Source organism: Anolis sagrei, chromosome 4 (genome assembly GCF_037176765.1).
Source record: "Anolis sagrei isolate rAnoSag1 chromosome 4, rAnoSag1.mat, whole genome shotgun sequence".
Taxonomy (NCBI): Eukaryota; Metazoa; Chordata; class Lepidosauria; order Squamata; family Dactyloidae; genus Anolis; species Anolis sagrei.
In genome coordinates this window covers 182,279,223-182,298,237 of record NC_090024.1, presented here as the reverse complement: position 1 = coordinate 182,298,237, position 19,015 = coordinate 182,279,223, and the positions used below count along the sequence as shown (strand labels likewise).

At 38.9% G+C, this 19,015-nt stretch overlaps 1 protein-coding gene across 16 annotated transcripts in view; it reads left to right on the top strand.

The window, feature by feature from the left end:
• PTPRF (protein tyrosine phosphatase receptor type F) overlaps positions 1–19,015 on the top strand; it is a 606,212-nt gene that overhangs the window by 288,484 nt on the left and 298,713 nt on the right. For all 16 annotated transcript variants that reach the window (XM_067467927.1, XM_060773314.2, XM_067467925.1 and 13 more), the window contains one exon: positions 18,587–18,732. In XM_067467927.1, coding sequence (XP_067324028.1) covers positions 18,587–18,732 — 146 coding nt within the window. The remainder of the gene's footprint in view (positions 1–18,586; positions 18,733–19,015) is intronic.

The following is a 19,015-nucleotide window of genomic DNA, read 5'->3' as shown; positions in this document are numbered from 1 at the left end:
TTAGCTGAGTGTATACATTCTGCCACAGGAATCAATGTCCCTGACACAGTAGAGGAATAACACGCTTGCCTGAGAATAAAGATGCAGACGTTCAGTAGATGGAGATACTATCAGAAATTAAGAATTATGGCATATGGTTATACAATGTTGTTGGAGTATCCTATGCAATAAATAAAACAGTGAGCGACGTCAATAGCAGACATTCCTAATAGCCTTGAGTGCATCATCACAAGCTGATTTAGCATTGTAATAATGACAATGCTAATTTGAAATATGAGTTCAAATGGCAGTGATTGGTGGCATACAAAGGAATGTATAGACTGTGCAGACAAATGCAAGGAAATACTGGAAGAAGTCAGCTTTTATTAAGTGTTGCCTAAGGAATATCTAGTAAAGGCCTCCCCTACCTGAAATGCTTGGGACCAGAAGTTTTTCAGATTTTGGAATATTTGCATTTACGTAGTAAACGGAAGATGGAGAGAAAGTGGGTAAGTCACACATCCAGGGCTAAAGAATTTTTCTTAAACGATCCCTGGTGGAAGGAGTGGGGAACCCTCTTACATGAGCATCCTATTAGAAAACAGACATATCCCAGGCACTTTACTGACTTTCAATACACTTTCCACCCTTTTAGCAAAATAATCTGAAAGGAAGGGGAAAACCTCTCCACCCTATGAGGCTTTTGAAAATGGCAGCTGTAATTGTAGCATACCACTTTGGGGGCTTTAGAAATATAACAGATTATTGTGTTATACAAATAGCTTTCCAAGTTATGTGAGTTGTCAACCATAAATATCTTTTGTTACAGTACAGAGCAAGCATTCATCATGTCCCCCAATCTTAACAGGTGCAGCTCTAAGGCTGTTTTCCAAATGTATTGTTTTACTGCTAGAAAAGCAGACAGAGGTGTCATCTGGAGGAACATTAGCTGGAAAGTTCAATTATGCTGTTTTTAGAGGATTGTATTTAAGGCTTAAGGATGAGGAAGGAGATGCTAAGAAGACACAGCAGCCCTCATTACATTTCTGCATCTTGCTGTAGCAAACAGTGACCCTTTTAAAACACACTCAGTGCCATTTCCCCCCTTATTTGCCTCACCTGCAGACTCGCTCTTCTGACGTCAAAGCACACACAGCCTTGCATTGAGAATGGAAGCAAGGTTTCCCAATCTCTTGGGTGCTGTCCTTTTAAATTTTGTCCAAAAGATAGTGAGCCCGGGTTTTAACAGACTGCAAGGTGAATCCAATTACCAACCAAGCAAACAAAACACACCCAAGCCAATTTCACAGTGAAGTCTTGAACAGAATGCATGAAGCCTGGAGAACTGCAGATGAAAGCTCTCCCTACACACACACACACACACAACCACCTAACCGTTCCTGAGAGTGTAGATTATATTCCTGTCAGAAGCAATGAACTCACTGGCTGTGAATTCAGCAGGGAAGCAATTCCTGTTCTCTACCACTCTTTTAGGTAGAATAGTTAACTACTCTTCAGTCTCCTTTTTTGTGGAGTTCAGATGATATCGGAGCTCTAGTACTATCCAATATTTCTGAGATATTAACCACATGACAGACCACTTTCCTGTCCTTGTTGAGATGTCTTCTCTGTAAGAAAAAACAACAACCAATGATTCAGCTATAGCAGAATGAGCCAGGTTGGCTTAGAGGTGTTGTTGGACTGCAGCTTCAATTACCTTTGGTTGATAAATGTTGTTTAACAACATCTGGAAGGCTAGTGTTGCCTAGCCAAAAATACATTCTTTACATTGTATAAGAGTTAAATTTTCATCGGTTTCTTGTCTGGCAAGTAAATGCTGTAGAACACAATTATCACGTATGAGTAATGCCTAAGAAATTATACATAGAATTTCACTTGTATGAATTAAATTCAGGTGTCAGTTTGAGCTAGGTTGCTTTTAAAATGTAGTACCATTATGGCAACGTTAATTTGTAAAACTCATAAATTTTCAGCCAATTTATTTTGATTTCAAGAGCAATTTAGCACAGATTGAAGACTCATAATTTCAGAGGCACAGATTAGACTTCAGGAATTACTTCAATATTTTACTGCTTCTTTAGTCCTTTTTCATTTTACATAAATCTATTTTGCTTTGTTTGTCAATTAAAAGATGCTGTGTTCTTTTATTCCCCCTTTTCATTTGCCATTTTTGTCCCATCTATCTTGGTGCATTCAGTTCACCTGACTTCCCAGAGGAATCTGTTAAGTATGCTTGTTTGAATGCCAGCCCATCATTGCCTAATGGAGTTAAGTGCAATGTGGATATACTCAAAAACCACAGTGAATGAATTATATACATGGGTGCTTGTTAATATAATCAGAACAGCACTTATATTGTGTATGTAATTTACTCTATGAAGTTCACTTATTCATAGGTGAAGCAGCAAATTAGAAAACAAAAGTGGCTGGTAATGTTGTTAATAATGATCACAGGAGTCTGCAAGATAAATCCTGGGCTCTGGCTGATGTGGTGCTGTTGAATTCTATTGGTTTGGGGCAGCTTATACCACTGAGATTTTAGTATCTGTTGAAAATGATTCTGGGTCACTGCATTCAAGTGAAATAACTTTTTAAATCCTATGATTTTTGAAAGGACAGATTTCTGATGCCTGGCAGTTTAATTCCAAGTCCCACATGTAAACTACCCGCACACACAAATATGTCAAAGCTAGAAGTGGTATGGTGTCAATGTTGGTACTTTTTCTGTAACCTCCAAAATATCAACAGTAAATATTGTCTGAATGTTCTGCTGACAATGTTCTGAGGTAAATCAAGGTCTAGAACTGAATGGTTCAGTGGGCAAACGCTGGAACACAAATCACTTAAGGGACCATCACTTTCATTTTTGTGCAGTGGAAGTCAAGGAGCCAGCTGCTTGCTAACAGTGAGATCTGCTTTCACAGATTCATCTTTTCATGTGTTTTTTTTGTTCCAGTCACTTAAAGACAGAGGAAAAACACATGCTGTAGAGCCAGTTAAAGTGAGTGCTCATACATTAATGGTTTCTCTTTCTAACATGATGCCAAAAACCATACTTCTGCTTTGAGACTTCTCTGAGATAGGTAAACAAATACTGCTGTCTCAGAGAAAATGAAGGCAGAAATCTCATGGAAGCTTAAGCCATGCAAGTGGTGCCAAGTCTCAGAAGCCTGTTTCTCACAACATGCTGCTAAGAGTTCTACAGAATTTGTAGATCTGTCGACGGTCAACGAAGTAACATATTTGATTTCAGAAATTGCTGTGTTTTCTCTCTCTCGTACAGAGACTATCAACTTCATTCATACTATCTTTATATAACAAATAGTGTATACATCTTTTAGTGCAATTAGCAGAAATATAAGATTTGATGTAGATCCCTTAGGCAAAATAATCTGAAGTGTATACTTTTGTTTTCAAAAACTGGAATCAGAGGCATCAAGCACAGTAGAAAAATAAACATTAGGAAGAGTAGCTCAATTTCAGCAGCTTTAATAAGCCTTGAGGTCAAAGATGCAAATATTCAAAAACCCATATAACAATCAGCCAAACAAAGAATGGTTTAGCATTAATAATATTTTTGAAAACCAAGATATGAGTTTTAACACCGTGACTGTAAACGAGTGGTTCCCAACCTTTTTTCTGACCAGGGACCACTTTCCAACATTAGTACCAAGAGGGTTATGAATCAGTTTTTGGTTAACTTTAGATTTGATTTGGGGTGCTGATTCAAATAATTGCATTGAATAGAACACATCAGCTCTAATTTCTGATACAGAACATATGCCATGGTCAATGACAGGAAAGGAGTGGCAGGTAGCACAAAAGGAACAGAAATAAAATAATTAAAGAGGGAGGGAGGCTCGTGGACCAGATCTTCGTTCTCATGGCCCACTGGTGGTCCACCACTCACAGGTTAAGAACCACTGCTGTAAACATACTTGCAAGTATCATACTGCGTGAATTACATTTGAGAAGCCATGCATAGATTCCGAGTATAAGTTATTATGCTTCAAAACTTTAGTTAAGTGGGATCAAGATCCATTTGGAAGCACTCTTGATGCTACATAGGATGAAGCATACATATAAAGAAAGCATGTAACTAAACACAACTGCTTTTAAGTGGATACAGGTGTACATCTTCGCATAGATCCCATCGTCCATTTCAACGATTATATTAACTTTAGAATCTATACTCTACAAAAAAAGCAGTGGACAAATTGGGTTATGGGACAGTCTTGTGTTTTTGTGGTTGATCTCTACTGCCTCACAGTATCACTCAGCAATCCAAAAACGTTTTCCCTTGAGGGCTAATTCACAACACCTTTCTGAAGCTATTAATATTCCTCCTATCAGTGCTTTCCATCAGCCACCTACTATAATGAAGCTGTTTATGGCAGCTGAAATAAAAAAATACCAGCTAAAATCTTGGCTCACATCCTTGTGTATCCAAGCATTGCGTCTCTTGTGCATAATCTGCATGACTAACCTCTAAAAAGCAGAAGGCACTGGAAAAATCTGTCACATTAAACAAAACATGACTTTCACTTCTACCAATTTCATATATGCAACTGAATGCTAGAACCCAGATGCAACGTGCAATATGTGTACAAAACCACCACTGATCTTCATATAATATTCAAAAACCATAAATAAGCAATCATCACCAAAAATTTGGAGCAGCCTTCTAGAAAATATTTTAATTGTGAGGGCCATAGTTTTTTTCAAAATATGAATGTTTCCAGTAGAGAAGCCCTGTAATCCAACCATACCTGAGACAAGAGAAAAATTCTGGATTGAGAGACTTCATAACTTGATGGTGCAAGGCCCTGATTTAGTATCACTCTTGCCTCCAACACTATCTTCTGATTTCCATGCTTTTGATGCTTGAAATTCTATAATGGCCATTGTTGTTTTTGTTAGATTGTTGCCATAAGTCATAATTTGCTTATGACCTGGTTAATATTGACCTATATGTAACATATGAATTGCTTTTTAACATCCTGCAAGATTCTTATCTTGCAAATACTGTATGAGACAATGAGCATTAAAGCTTCTGCAAAGTGCACAAAATGTCTGTTCAAAACAGATATCTTTTCCCTTCATGAAGTGAAGCATAGAGGAAGCACAGGGAACTGGCTGATTGATCAAAAACATGCAAACAACATACCTGGTGCTTCCAATTTTTAAATGTCTGTGTAAGATGGCAGCACCTGTCATAGTTCAGATATACAGTTTGCATAATATATGCAATTTATTTAAAAAACTTTCTGCCAAATGTAAACAAGTACCTCAGCAGAGAAAATATCTCACCATCTCACAGGTGAGATTCTCAGGTGTTGTATGCAAGAATCATTTATGACATTGCACAATTGTGTTATGGATTGTAAGCCATGTCAACCTTACTTTCTAAAACCCTGATTTTCTGGGATTGAAACTAAGAAAATGTAGGTTCTTGTGGGTTTTTTCGGGCTATAGAGCCATGTTCTAGAGGCATTTCTCCTCTAGGAGAAATGCCTCTAGGAGAAATGCCTCTAGAACATGGCTCTATAGCCCGAAAAAACCCACAAGAACCTAGTGATTCCAGCCATGAAAGCCTTCGATAAGAAAATGTAGTTTTCAGCATAGTCCTAAACCACTGTACCCTCCACACACACCCCCCCCACATCATTGGGTATATAAGCTTGCAACTATAATGCTGTCATACTAATTTTTCATAAACACAAGTGTTAAGATGCAACTTTTAATATCAATAATAATTTAATGTGGAGTCCTGTTATTCCATTAACATATTGAATCAGAAATAAACCTACTACTGGAGTGTGACTTGGTATTCGGTTTTGTGGGGCTGTATCCCTTGTATTGTGTATTATGATCTACCAGTAGAGATTTCTTTTGCCATGCACAAATTATAATTTAAATCATACTTTCTCCAACTCATGCTGTGTCCCGCTTTATGATACCACATTGTGGTGATGTGATATGACTTGCTCCTCCATTAGGCTGATTGGTTTTACAGGATCTGAGAATTAAACACCAATATTTCCAAGACATTAAGGTCTGATATCCCTCAGATCTTCCATGTTATTTCTTTCTTTTTAAATGTTACCATGCTTTAGAAATCAACTTAGATATATATTTAGCTGGAGTTACACTTAAAAATGGGTCTCTTGGTCGCACAGTAGGTTAAACTGTTGAGCTACTGAACCTGCTGACCAAAAGGTTGGTGGTTCGAATCTGGAGAGTGGGGTGAGCTCCTGCTGTTAGTCCCAGCTTCTGCCAAGCTAACAGTTTAAAAAACATGCAAATGTGAGTAGATCAATAAGTAATCCATGCAGCCATGCTGGCCACATGACCTATGAGGCGTCTGTGGACAACGCCGGCTCTTCAGCTTGAAAATTGAGATGAGCAACGCCCCTCAGAGTCGGATACAACTAGACTTAATGTCAGGGGAAACCTTTACCTTACACTTAAAAATGTACCTGTTCCGACATACATACAAATTCAACTTACATGTAGTCAAAAAATCTCTCTCTCTCTCTCTCTCTCTCTCTCACACACACACACACCCAAAATCTGGTTCAACTTATCCATGAGTCAATGTGAATATTGTATCTTAACTTTTATTTTCAAAGGAAGTATTCCCCTTCTCTGAGTCAAAGGCAAGAGATCAATCTATCCTTGGAAACCCCAAAGAAGCACCAACCCCTCTCCTCTCTCCACCATGACCCAACTTTTGGCTTTTTAAAATATTTGGACAGGGAAACAAGGGCAGCCATTGGTGGTAGGTCCCTGAGTCAGCATTGGTGATATCTTCTCTCTGAGGAATGACCCTTGACTTACTCAAGGGACATATCAAAATCTGCTCTCAATTTATATATGAGTTAGGCTTATACACAAGTATATAGGATACCTTAATAACAGTTCTAGCTTTTTAATTACCCTCCAATCAGGGAAGTACATCAGAAGTTCCCATTTCCACTTCTTACTGTAGTTCAGAATGCTTTGCGTTTTCTTTATGCTAACTCTCCAGAGATACCTTGAAACAAACATTTTCCTCAACAAGGTGACTAGATTGAGTTTTTAAAATATTTATAAAATGTGCAGCCCATTCTGACATTGCTTCAGTTTGCCTAATCCTCTTTACCACATAGTTATTAGAACTGTACATTCCACTGTCTTTTCAACCTTGGTGAGCAGAAAATACTCCTTTCATCTGTAAGATATTTCACTTTAACCTTGTCATCTTTTACAGACCTTCAGATGTTCAATTATGACATGTTGGCTATGTGCCCTGTGTATATACATTATTGCCTTTTGTTTGCTTAAGAAGTGCTGTCAGTTTCAGTAGATATTTCTCTGATCTCATGTAATTCAATAAAATGCATGTCCCTTGCCATTTTTTTCATATGATACATAATAATGCCCATACATCTATCACATTTGTTTTTGTCATCACTATGCCTTGATGTATACATCAGCGTTAGCCACAGACATCTCCAAATTGTTTTCTGTGTCTCTTCTTTCCATCAAATTCCATAATTTACTAAAAAGATAATCCCAGTGAATTCTTGGGAGGGTCATAGACAATGTTCAATTAAATCATATAGTTGTTTTTCCATAGTCAAAATTCTATACAGTAATTCTCTAACTGCTGTTTATTTCCAGACTAATCATATCCATAGACATTGGCCTTTTGCCCCACATTGGAACCTTTTTCTAGTTAAGGACTGCAACATAAACCATAACTGTAAGAAGTCCTTACTGGAGGTTTGAAGTGGTTTTTGCACATATGTTCTTAATGAATGCCTAGTCATTGACACTGCAAGGTCAGCTGTCCTCAGTGTATTAAGGACAAATCCAGAGTGTCATGTGCCTAGACATGGTGATTTCTAGTAAGCATTTTATTCCATTTAAAAGATTAGGAGACAGCTTGTTCAGAGTAATTTAATATAATGCACAGAGAAATGAATTTCAGCATGCAATGGAGAAAGGGGACTCTCTTTTTTTTTTTTTTTTTTTTTAATAAGGATCACTTTTTTAATAACCCAATTTTGACTTCTTAGCTGCCTTAAGATTAAGGGACTTTTCTGATTCTATGCAGACTTGCTCTGCTCTCATATAGATAGCCACAACCAAGGCAGCCTTGGAGGAAAACAGTCTTGTCTAAACAGTGTCTTAGCTACAAAAGGGAACACTGCTATCTTTCTTTCCTCCTCTTTGAATATGACACTTTCTCTTATCAAGTGTTCAGACAGCTATATGCTTATAAATATTATTCTAGTCACTATTCCAGCCTACGTTGTGATTTTTTTTTCTGTGCAGTCAGATCTGTGGGATCTGTCACTACTTGGAGCAATCTGGAAAGTATAGAAACTCTGAGATTTTTTACCTGCTAGAATGGAGAGAGACTCATGCCTAAAGAGATGAGGTGAATGTCTCTCGGGTCAGTTCTCTTTTATTGTTGTAATTTCCTAAAGAATGAGTATGAATCAAGACCATCACCACTACCCTAGATGGAGCACCTGGTGGTACAGTGAGTTAAACACTTGTGCCGGCAGGACTGCTGACCGACAGGTTGGCGATTCAAATCCGGGGAGCAGAGTGAGCTGCTGTCTCAGCTCTAGCTTCCCATGTGGGGACATGAGAAGAGCCTCCTACAGGATGGTAAAACAGGATGGTCCCCTGGGCAATGTCCTTGCAGACGGCCAGTTCTCTCTCACCAGAAGCAACCTGCAGTTTCTCATATCACTCCTAATGTGAAAAAAAAACTACCCTAGATGTTCAAGAATTGTTTTTGAACAAGGAAGATGTAACAATGGTGTGCTTTAATTTCATTAGATAGAGGAATACAATTTAAAGGCCATTTCTCAATTTTCTATCTGCCTCATCACACTAGAGCAGGCATTGGCAAACTTTCTTGCCTTGGGGCTGCATTGTGGGCCTGACTGAGTCACCCCAGCTGGGAGGGAAAGGCCTGGGAGAGGGTGAGGCTGGGAGAGGGTGGGGCAGGGTCACCCTCAAGTTGTCCTCCTGGCATAAGGATGGGACTGCTTGCCTGATCCTTATACTGGGAGGAAAAGGAGACATGCGCCAACTGTCCCGATCCTCCTCGATCTTTGGGCTGCCCTCTCAGAATTATGCCGGGAGGAGGGCAAGACAGGTGACAGCCGAGAGTGCTCTGGAGGGCTCTTAGCTGCTGTGTGCCTTCCTCAGGCCACCCTTTTGGCATAAGGATGGGGCTGCTCACACCGTCCTTATGCCAGGAGGAGGGCGAGACATGCTGTCACTGAGATCACTTCCTCTCCAGTCCTTTCCGCATAAAGATGCGGTGGGCCGCCGTGTCCTTATACAGAGAGGACAGGGAAAATGAGGAGGCCCCGAGGTAAGCACCCAGGGGGCCACATCCGGTTCCTGGGCCTTAGTTTGCCCATACCTGCATTAGAGCATGAATCCACTTTAAATCCGGTTTCTGCCTCCTGCAAAATTCTGGGGTTTGTAGTGAAGTTGAGCAGTTTAAAGGCTCCTCCCTAAACTACAAACATCAGAATTCTGCGGGAATCAGAAACTGGATTTAAAGTGGATCCATTCTCTGGTGTGATGAGGTCCATAGAATTATAAGATTTTAGCGCTGGGTGGAAACTGAGCCCAATCTTTGATGAAGGAAATCCTAATCTAAAACATTTCCTCTTTCTTTGTGTATTTTTATAGTTTTACATTTTAAGTAGCTTAAACTGATTTTATTGTGAGCAGGTCAGGGATCTTAAGATATGGGATAGAATATAAATATTGCACAACAAAAACAGCAGGAAACGTTTTCCACTGATTAAATGGAAAGGCGTATCATCTCACATACAAACCTCCCTCCCAAATTTCTATCCATAGTAGCATGCCCTCCAATCTTTCCAAGATCAAAACGGACACATATGAGGAGGAATGCAAAATCTAGGATAAGCTGCAGCAGTTTGTTTTTGTCAAGAGTCTATGGGGAGTGCTCTTCCTCTCCCCTTTGCTAAAGATAAATGCTTTTGCACTTTGCATTCAGTTTGCAGCAACTGCATTGAACTGAAGACAAAGAGGCAAAGTGGAGGATAAAGGCAGGTAAAGAAGTGTGGCGACAGAGGATTAATTGGGGCTCTCCCTACCCAATTGGGACAGCTACAGAGTATTGGATGACAGTGAAAGCCTTCTACTGGAAGGGAGAGATTGTGTAGAATTTAGAATAAGGACTGGCAGCCAAAGCATATTTGGAAATAATGTTTGTGTTCAGATAGTAAAGGCATTTAGCTTTTTCAGTCACTTAAATGAATTTGATCAAAGTTCAACTTTTGGATATTTTTTTTAAAAAAGGTATAATTATTATTGCAAAGGTGCCAGAATTGGGCAATGTTCCATGCGACTTGTCTTTAAGAAGGAAGTCGGGTGGTCAAAATGACTTTGTCTCTAGAATTAGTCTGAGAAAGGGTTTCCTATTCTGCATATTGAGGGATTATAAACATAGTTATTGCCTTTGAAAACTGAGCTGGAATTATTATATTTGAGCATAGTTTAAATCCTGTTGCTGTGGATATTTAAAGAAGAAAATAACTGGCTTAATATCTGTAGTGTCTTTTAGAGTGTTTCTTAGATTACTTGCCAGGAATTGAAACTTGGCAAAGCGGTAATATGAGAAGGATCTTTTGTTTGTCTGCAGATGCTCTGTTCTGAACTCCATGCATGGGAAAGTAGTTTATACAAATAGGGGGGGGGGGGCATCTTGTGTAATAGGAATGTCAGGCAGCTCTCATTATCCATAGTCAGGATTCGTTCCTCTTCACCAGGTAGATGAGGCCAAGATCCAGTTCAGAGCACAATGCATGCTATCATTAAAACAAACTGTTCTTTTATCTACATCACAATCTCTAGTACTCAAGAAAAGCTGTTTGTTACCATGACAGGTATTCTAATGAGATTGTTTACAGAGAAGTTTGTTGGGGTTGGGAGGCTAAGTAGTAGGGTGCTTTGTATTTATCTATAAAAGAAGGGTGAGCCCCCTTTAAATGCTTTAAACTACAGGGGGAGGGATTAAGTTGCGAGGCCTTTGAACTTGCAGCTTCAAGAACCAGCTGCTTGCAAAGGGGGATTAAAACCTTTTAATCCTTTTGTGCAAAATAATATGGTGTTTAATGTGGCAAGCATGCTTCCTAAATTAATTTTCATGTTTCCTTTTCCAGGCAAGAACATTCAGCTCTGTCTTTATTCAGGCGGAAGAATTTTGCTCTGCCTCTTTTTTCCCGGCTGTATATATTCTGGACTTTTTGTACATTGCAGTGAATTTAATAAATTTGACATTTCCAAGAAAGCTATAAATTAGGGACTATGGGGTTTACATATTAACCCACCTGAAAAATTAGAATCAGGGTGAGCCACTGCTGAGAAAACTGTCAGGCAGTACCATAATAATAAAGTTTATTAATTCGCAAAATGTATTTCTCAACCCCTGTCCCCCAGACCTTCCTACTGATGTACAATATAAATTAAAAACACTTTTTGGAAAAGCTGCTCGCATACCATAGAAAATGTGGTTTAATCCTTCCTCTCATTCAGGTATTCTGGGATTACAAACAAGAGAAGAAAAGAAAATCGCAAAGAGTTGACTTCATGTTGTAATTTATAGCAGTGGTTCTCAACCTTTTTTTGACCTACTTGATCAGAGACCACTGTCCAACATTAGTACCAAAAAGGTTATGAATCGGTTTTGGTCAACTTTAGATTCGGTTTGGGATGCTGATTCAGAAAATTGCATTTGATAGACCACATCAGCTCTAATTTCTGATCCAAAACATATGCCATGGTCATCAACAGGGAAGGAGTGGCAGGCGGCACGAAAGGAGCAGAAATAAAATAAAATAAAATAAAGAGGAAGGATTTTCATCCTCGCGGCCCACTGGTGGTCCACAGTCCACAGGTTAAGAACCACTGCTTTAAAGGAAGGGAAACATCTTATAAAACTTTAGCTGAACTTGAATTGGAGCATTTCAATCCTGCTTGGTTAATAGGGTATAAAAACATGTTTTGTATTTTTAAAAAACACAAATTTCTGGATGTCTGAAATAATGTTATTTCAGTTTTGTGAAGCTGTCATGTCAGTTTTTGCAATTCTATATGTATATAATACGTCTTCCACCACTGTCCCTCTCTATAGATCAGTGGTTCTCAACCTGGGTTCCCCAGATGTTTCTGGCCTACAACTCCCAGAAATCCCAGTCATTTTACCAGCTGTTAGGATTTCTGGGAGTTGAAGGCCAAAAACATCTGGGGACCCCAGGTTGAGAACCACTGCTATAGATGTTGCTTGTTCCACAGAAGGGACCGAAATACTCCAACCTTCAGTTGGTAACTGTTTTTGGACTAAGAATGGTTAAAGGGATTTTCCATCTACTCTCAAGTAAATTCCTTTTGCAAGCATAAGGATGCCCTAAGCCCCCTATAAGTACTTTGGCTCTGGATATGTTTCAGAAGGTGTTTAAGCCAAGTAACATCACTGAGTACTGTAATCAGGGTTAAAAGTAGTCAGCATAGATAAGAATTCAACAGAAGCAAGGACAAGGTATGGTAGAGTGGTTCCTCATCCTGCAGTTACATGTGCACCATGGTATGAATGGCTGCTAGCTCCATTAGTAATGTGCTTTAGTTGCAGAATCATAGATAATTAATAGACAGTCCCTTATGGATGTGGGGCAAGTGCTTCATTTTGTAACTCTTGGTTCATTTAGTGAAGTGGAAAGGATTCCTTGCCAAGTAACATACAGGCAGTCCCTAAGTTCTGAACAAGATAGGTTCTGTAGGTTTGTTCCTAAGGTGAATTTGTTTGGAAGTCGGAGCAGGTACGTATTTTAATTGTAACTCCAGCCAAATATATTAACATTGGATACATTAACAGCCTTGTGTTGTTTGTTTTACTATCTGTGCCCCTATTCAGAAGATTTCACCTCACTTTCTGTCTCTGTGATAATTGGATTTTGAAAAATTTGGCTTGTTGTAGAAACAAGAACTGGTGATAAAGTTTCAGTTGAGACACCTTTTCCCCATGATAACTCTTCCAGGAGTGAATTTTCCTTCCTAGGAACAGATCCCTCTCACTTCCTGTTGTCTCACTCCCTTTCTTAACTATGAGTCATTTGGAAATCAGATGTTTGTAACTTGGGGACTGCCTGTATTGTTTAGCATGTGCCATGTAGTGTTGCAGAGAAAGGTTATACTGCCCTGAAACATTGAGATGAAGATGTTAAAAGCCACAATGAAACACTGTTTTGCTGGATGAACCCATTTTAATTTTTCAAGAAGTTCATAAAAAAGAGTTGTTCCATATAAGAAGACCATTTTAATTTGTTTTATATCTTCCTCAGTTTCTTTAGTGCCCATGAACCATCAATTACACTTCCTTTGCTCATTTGTTTTGCATTTCTCTTGCTTGTTCCTCTGCCCTGCTGTACTAAATCACCTTGCTGCACTTTCCTACCCTAGCAGTTGGCCTAATTGTACACAAAATCATAAATTAGACACAATTTATTCTAGCAGTAGGTCTTGGTGACCTCAACCAAAGATATTTCTTATCCTACCATTCAAAGGTTTGTTCTGCCATCCATAAATTCTTGTATTATATAGCTACAATACATATAATTAAAAACTGAATGTTAAAGGAATGCCTTGGAAGGTTTCTGCATTTCTGAGAGCCTGGAGCCCATGAAGGTGGCCCTCTAGTGCAGTCAATTAGCTTGATTGACAACATTGTTGAGGAGGCAGAAAGGGCAAGATTTAGCAACAGCATCAGTTTGGGTGAGTCAGATTGCAGAAGGTTGTTGGCCTGAGGCACTAACAGTATCTTGTAACATTATGTATTCTGTATGATCAGCAGTTATTCCACACCTTAGGATGAAGTAGAGATTCTAGTTGTGTCTCAAGCATTTTAGTTTATAATTTTATCTGCCCGGGCACCATCTGCTGGAAGACAGGTAGACCTGACATCTTTCCTATGTACTTACTTTATTTAGTGTACAACTAATTTGTTTTAAATACAAGCAAGTTTAGCAACATAAAATGGTAAAGCATATGTCAGTGTTTAGCGAAGAAATATGTCACAAATTCACTCAATTCATTCTCAATTGCATGTAAGATTAAGGATATAATTAAAGATGTATCTACCGTAGAAGATTAAAGGAAGCCATATGAGATAAGAGTGAGTTAAAATAGAGCTTTAGGACCTCATGTCATGAGAGGGAGATAGTATGTGGTTTTTAGTCCCGATGTGTAAAAAAGCAAATAGTTTGCGAGAATCACTTATCCTCACAGCAGCCAAGGGCAGAGTCTGCAGTTTCGGCTCCTTTAGTTCCTTCCTTCCTTCCTTCCTTCCTTCCTTCCTTCCTTCCTTCCTTCCTTCCCTGGAGTTTTCCCAGCCAGACACGTCTGCTTCCTCCCTTTCTTCTGGTCCACTCAGGAAGGAGAAACAGAGGCTTCTCCCTCCCAATGCTCCAACCCTTGAGGAGACAGGAGGCTTCGTTCTTAAGGCAGACCCCATTTCTCTCCATGCTATCTGCTCTGCTATCTGCTGGGGTGCTAAGATATAAAATTGTAGAGAACAGTGTCTCTGTAAATAGGATGGCATAATGACAAGATGATAGGTGTTTTCAAAATGGTATACAGCAATGCCTTCATATCTACTGGGGTTTAGTTCGAGGGTCCTCACCCTGATACCAAAATTTGTGGATGCTCAAATTCTATTATATGTAATGGCATAGTTAAATGGATTTTCCCATATAAAATTGCAAAATCAGCTTTTGGGAATTTTTTTCCTGAATATTTTCAAGCCATGGATGCTTGAATTAGTGAATCGGAATCTGGATATGGAGGGATGACTGTATGTATGAAATTGCAAGCAGTATGATATCTACCAAGTTTGGGACAACTAGTTCAAACTGTAGCTATAGACCCCCAGCAGAAAAAAAATGTAGCAATTTAATATAAGTACTATGGTATATGAATTCTTATGTGTCAACTCCATAGATTGAAAAAAATGACTATATGAATTCAGTTTTGCAGTCAAGTATACTTCTGGAGAACCATACAAATAAAATACATATGCGTTATTAAAATTATACTGTGTGCAATTTTAAACATTATGAGATAATCACCACCTTCTGGAATTGATCATTCACATAGGAGTGGAAACAGTGCCATACAGGGTCTTCCTGTTGCTTAAACAGCTTATCCAGGGCAGTCATGATTGATGGTACCAAAAAGAGTAACCTAAAAGGCCACCTAAAAGAATAAGGAGGTCCATTCCTATTCCAAAACTGTATCTGAGAAGACCAAATGTATCCCGGTATTTGTTCGCATATATTGCTAGAGAACAATCTTCTGGAAATCATAGAATCAGAGAGTTGAAATAGACCACAGGGGCCATCCAGCCACACCTGTGCCATGCAGTGATACACAATGAGAAAGACTCCTTATAGATAGCAATTCAGTGTCTGTTTAAAAACATCCAGAGAAGGAGACTCTGCTGTACTTTGAACCATTGTTGAACCAGTCTTCCCATCATGTGGCATTTTCCCAATTTGGTGAATCCCTTTTTCTGTAAGTTGATTCAATTACTCCATATCTTATTTTCTGGAGTAACAGATAATAAGCTTGCGTCATTTTTAATATGATGTCTATTCTTCTTCTAAACCTAATTTTTGTTACTCCTTCAAGAGTAACCTGATCACCTCTTCTTTAAAAGATACTGTAAATATCCCATCTCTCAGATAAGAATATACAGACTCCTGACCCTAGTCTGGTATCTCCTCCCGCTGGATATAATAAACCAAGAGCAATGAGGATCAAATGGGGCCGCGGTGGGTTAAACCTCTGAACTTGCTGACGGAAAGGTTGGAAGTTTGAATCCGCAGAGCAGGATGAGCTTTCGTCATTAGCTCCAACTTCTGCCAACCTAGCAGTTAAAAAACATGCAAATGTGAGTAGATGAATAGGTACTCCGGCAGGAAAGTAATGGTGCTCCATGCAGTCATGCTGGCCACATGACCTAGGAGGTGTCTATGGACAAAGCCGGCTCTTTGAAATGGAGATGAGCACCACCCCCCAGAATCAGACTCAACTAGACTTAATGTCAAGGGGAAACCATTACCTTTTAATGAGGATCAAGCATGCAAGTAGACAATAGGGCCTGACAGTGCTCCTAAATTTATTATTAGGACTAATCAAAGGCAAAATAAGACAAAACCAATAACCTCCCAGACCATGCTGCAAAATGATATGTTACAATGCTAATCAACATCAGCATACATTTTATCATTTTTTCTGAGGCAGATGATAGCGGGGAAGAAATACAGATGTAAATAGAACTATGTAGAAATAAGTGTAAATCTAGGTAAGTAAATATATGAAATCAATGTCAGTTAAGCAATCACAGCTAGTAATGGATTGATTTTTATCTCAGGGTACTGTCAATGACACTGAGGTTATATGTAGTGAGCTGTCGATTTCCTGCATCTCAGAAATATTTTCTCCGTCTTTACCCTGTGCTTTCCCACAATTAAGTTTATATTTACATTGCTCTTAATCTCTTCAAAGGTATTTAACATTTTTAATTGAACTAATAGATTGCATAAATATTTTCCAAATTGGGAGTATGATGGTCAACTTTAGTTCAATTCAAAGCACGAATCAAAAGATAGAATGACACACATAATACTGAAAGAATAAGGTGGCTTTTCTCTTCCGTATCCTTAAACCTCTCTTCAGAAACAATACAGACTGATAGACTCATTTTCTCTGTTCACAATTCTGTTCTGAAATTAGCATTCTGATAACTATGTATATATTTGATTCATTTATCTTACCATTTTATCTGGGATCTCAGGGAAGCAAACAGGTAAAATAACAATGTAAATAACTTAAACAATTCCAGATTAAAATCACTGAATAATTTAAACATGAAAAAGGTATATCAAGCAACGTGACAAGACTAAAAAAGGCTTTTTAAATCCCATGTATATGCACAAATGAGGCTCTAAAGGACTACGGTAAGAGCCATGTCTAGACCAGGTACCAAAAAAAAAGCCAACATTCTGACAGATTTCAGTCCTTGGGTAAACAAGGTCCCAACTTATAAAGTCATCGCCAAGAATTCAGCCTGAAAGTGAATTCACAGTCAGTTCAGTTCAGTTCCTTTAAACCTGGTGTAATATGTTGTCTGTGTGGTTCTTCTATACCAGGCATGGGCAAAGTTCAGCCCTCCAGGTGTTTTGGACTTCAGCTCACACAAACTTCCAGCTGTTAGGAATTGTGAGAGTTGAAGTCCAAAACACCTGGAGGGCTGAACTTTGCCCATGGCTGTTCTAAACAGTAATAACCTTCTAGTAATTAGAAATGAGGTACCCTCGGTGGCGCAGTGGGTTAAAGCGTTGAGCGGCTGAACTTGCAGACCGAAAGGTCACAGGTTCGAATATGGGGAGCGGCATGAGTTCCCACTGTTAGCCCCAGCTTCTGCCGACCTAGCAGTTTGAAAACATGCAAATGTGAGTAGATCAATAGGTACCGCTCTGGTAGGAAGGTAACGGCACTCCATGCAGTCATGCCGGCCACATGACCTTGGAAGTTTCTACCAACAACACCGGCTCTTTGGCTTAGAAATGGAGATGAGCACCAACCCCCAGAGTGGGACACGACTGGACTTAATGTCAGGGAAAAACCTTTACTTTTACTAATTAGGAATGAAATGTATTTGAAATGTATTGTCCTGTACATCTTTAATTAAAAGCTTAAATGCATCATGATTTTATATTTTCAACACAACATACATTTTTATTTTTTTAAGAAATTCTGTGTTCACCTTGTCTATCCAGTTGGTATTTCTTTTCATTTTTCCATTTTCCAACCCTCTGGGGAGACTGAAGAGTCAGCAACAATGGATAATGATGCCCACATTTCTCCTTAACCCTTTCCTGAAAAAGAAAGGCTTTTTTATTTTCCATGGCTTTTAGCTAGTGTGTAATTATTGGGGATTGGCATCACCAGGAGTTCGTTGGGTTTTTAACATCTCAGTGTGCATTTTTTATAACGGGAACAGCAAGCAGACACAGAGTTCTTTCATAACCCGGCAAAGCAGAGTAAGCCTTCCAGAAATCCCTGCGTGCTTCATTTTGAGATATATTGTGAGGCCACACAGGCTCTTTCAGTGATTGTTCTGTATTATAAAAGGAAGTTTTTGTTCTGTCCAGTAGCTGATTAACCCCATCTACACACATTCTCCCAGAAATCGAGAATCTACTGAGGAGCATTGCTAGACAAAAATTATGTCAAAACTTTACATAAAATTTCAAGGTGCACACAAAAATTATAAAACCTTCACAGACTATGCCCTCAAAGGAAAGTTACCATTGTTGCCCAGCCCTAAAAGCTGACCAGAGATAGAAGGAACATGTGTAGTCAAGAATACATGTTCAGACATTGCCAGTCATTACTGTTAGAAATAAGTGGGAGCCTATTTTTACTATAAAGGTCATTCATATCTGGCATACATCTCACCGTGTGATTTATTTTCTTTTAGACAAGCCAAACTTCATGAAAACTCCTGAAGATCAGATTGGGATTTCTGGAGGTGTAGCCTCGTTTGTATGCCAAGCAACAGGAGATCCAAAGCCTCGCATCACATGGATGAAAAAAGGAAAGAAAGTCAGCTCCCAAAGATTTGAAGTAAGTGGTAATATTGTTAAATATCCATATTTTGGGTCCTAAACCAATACTTTGGAATGAACTATATCCACTTATATGGATGTGGTTTGGACTAAGACAACTTTTTCATACAACACATACCAGTAGTTAAGATACAATTATAACCATCAATCCCTACAAGGGGGTGTAGCCAGACTGATGGCTGCTAAAGCTACCAAAGACTTCATACACACTGCAGAATTATAGCAGTTGGTGCCACAGTAACTGCCATGTCTCCATACTATGGAATTCTGAGTTTCGTAGT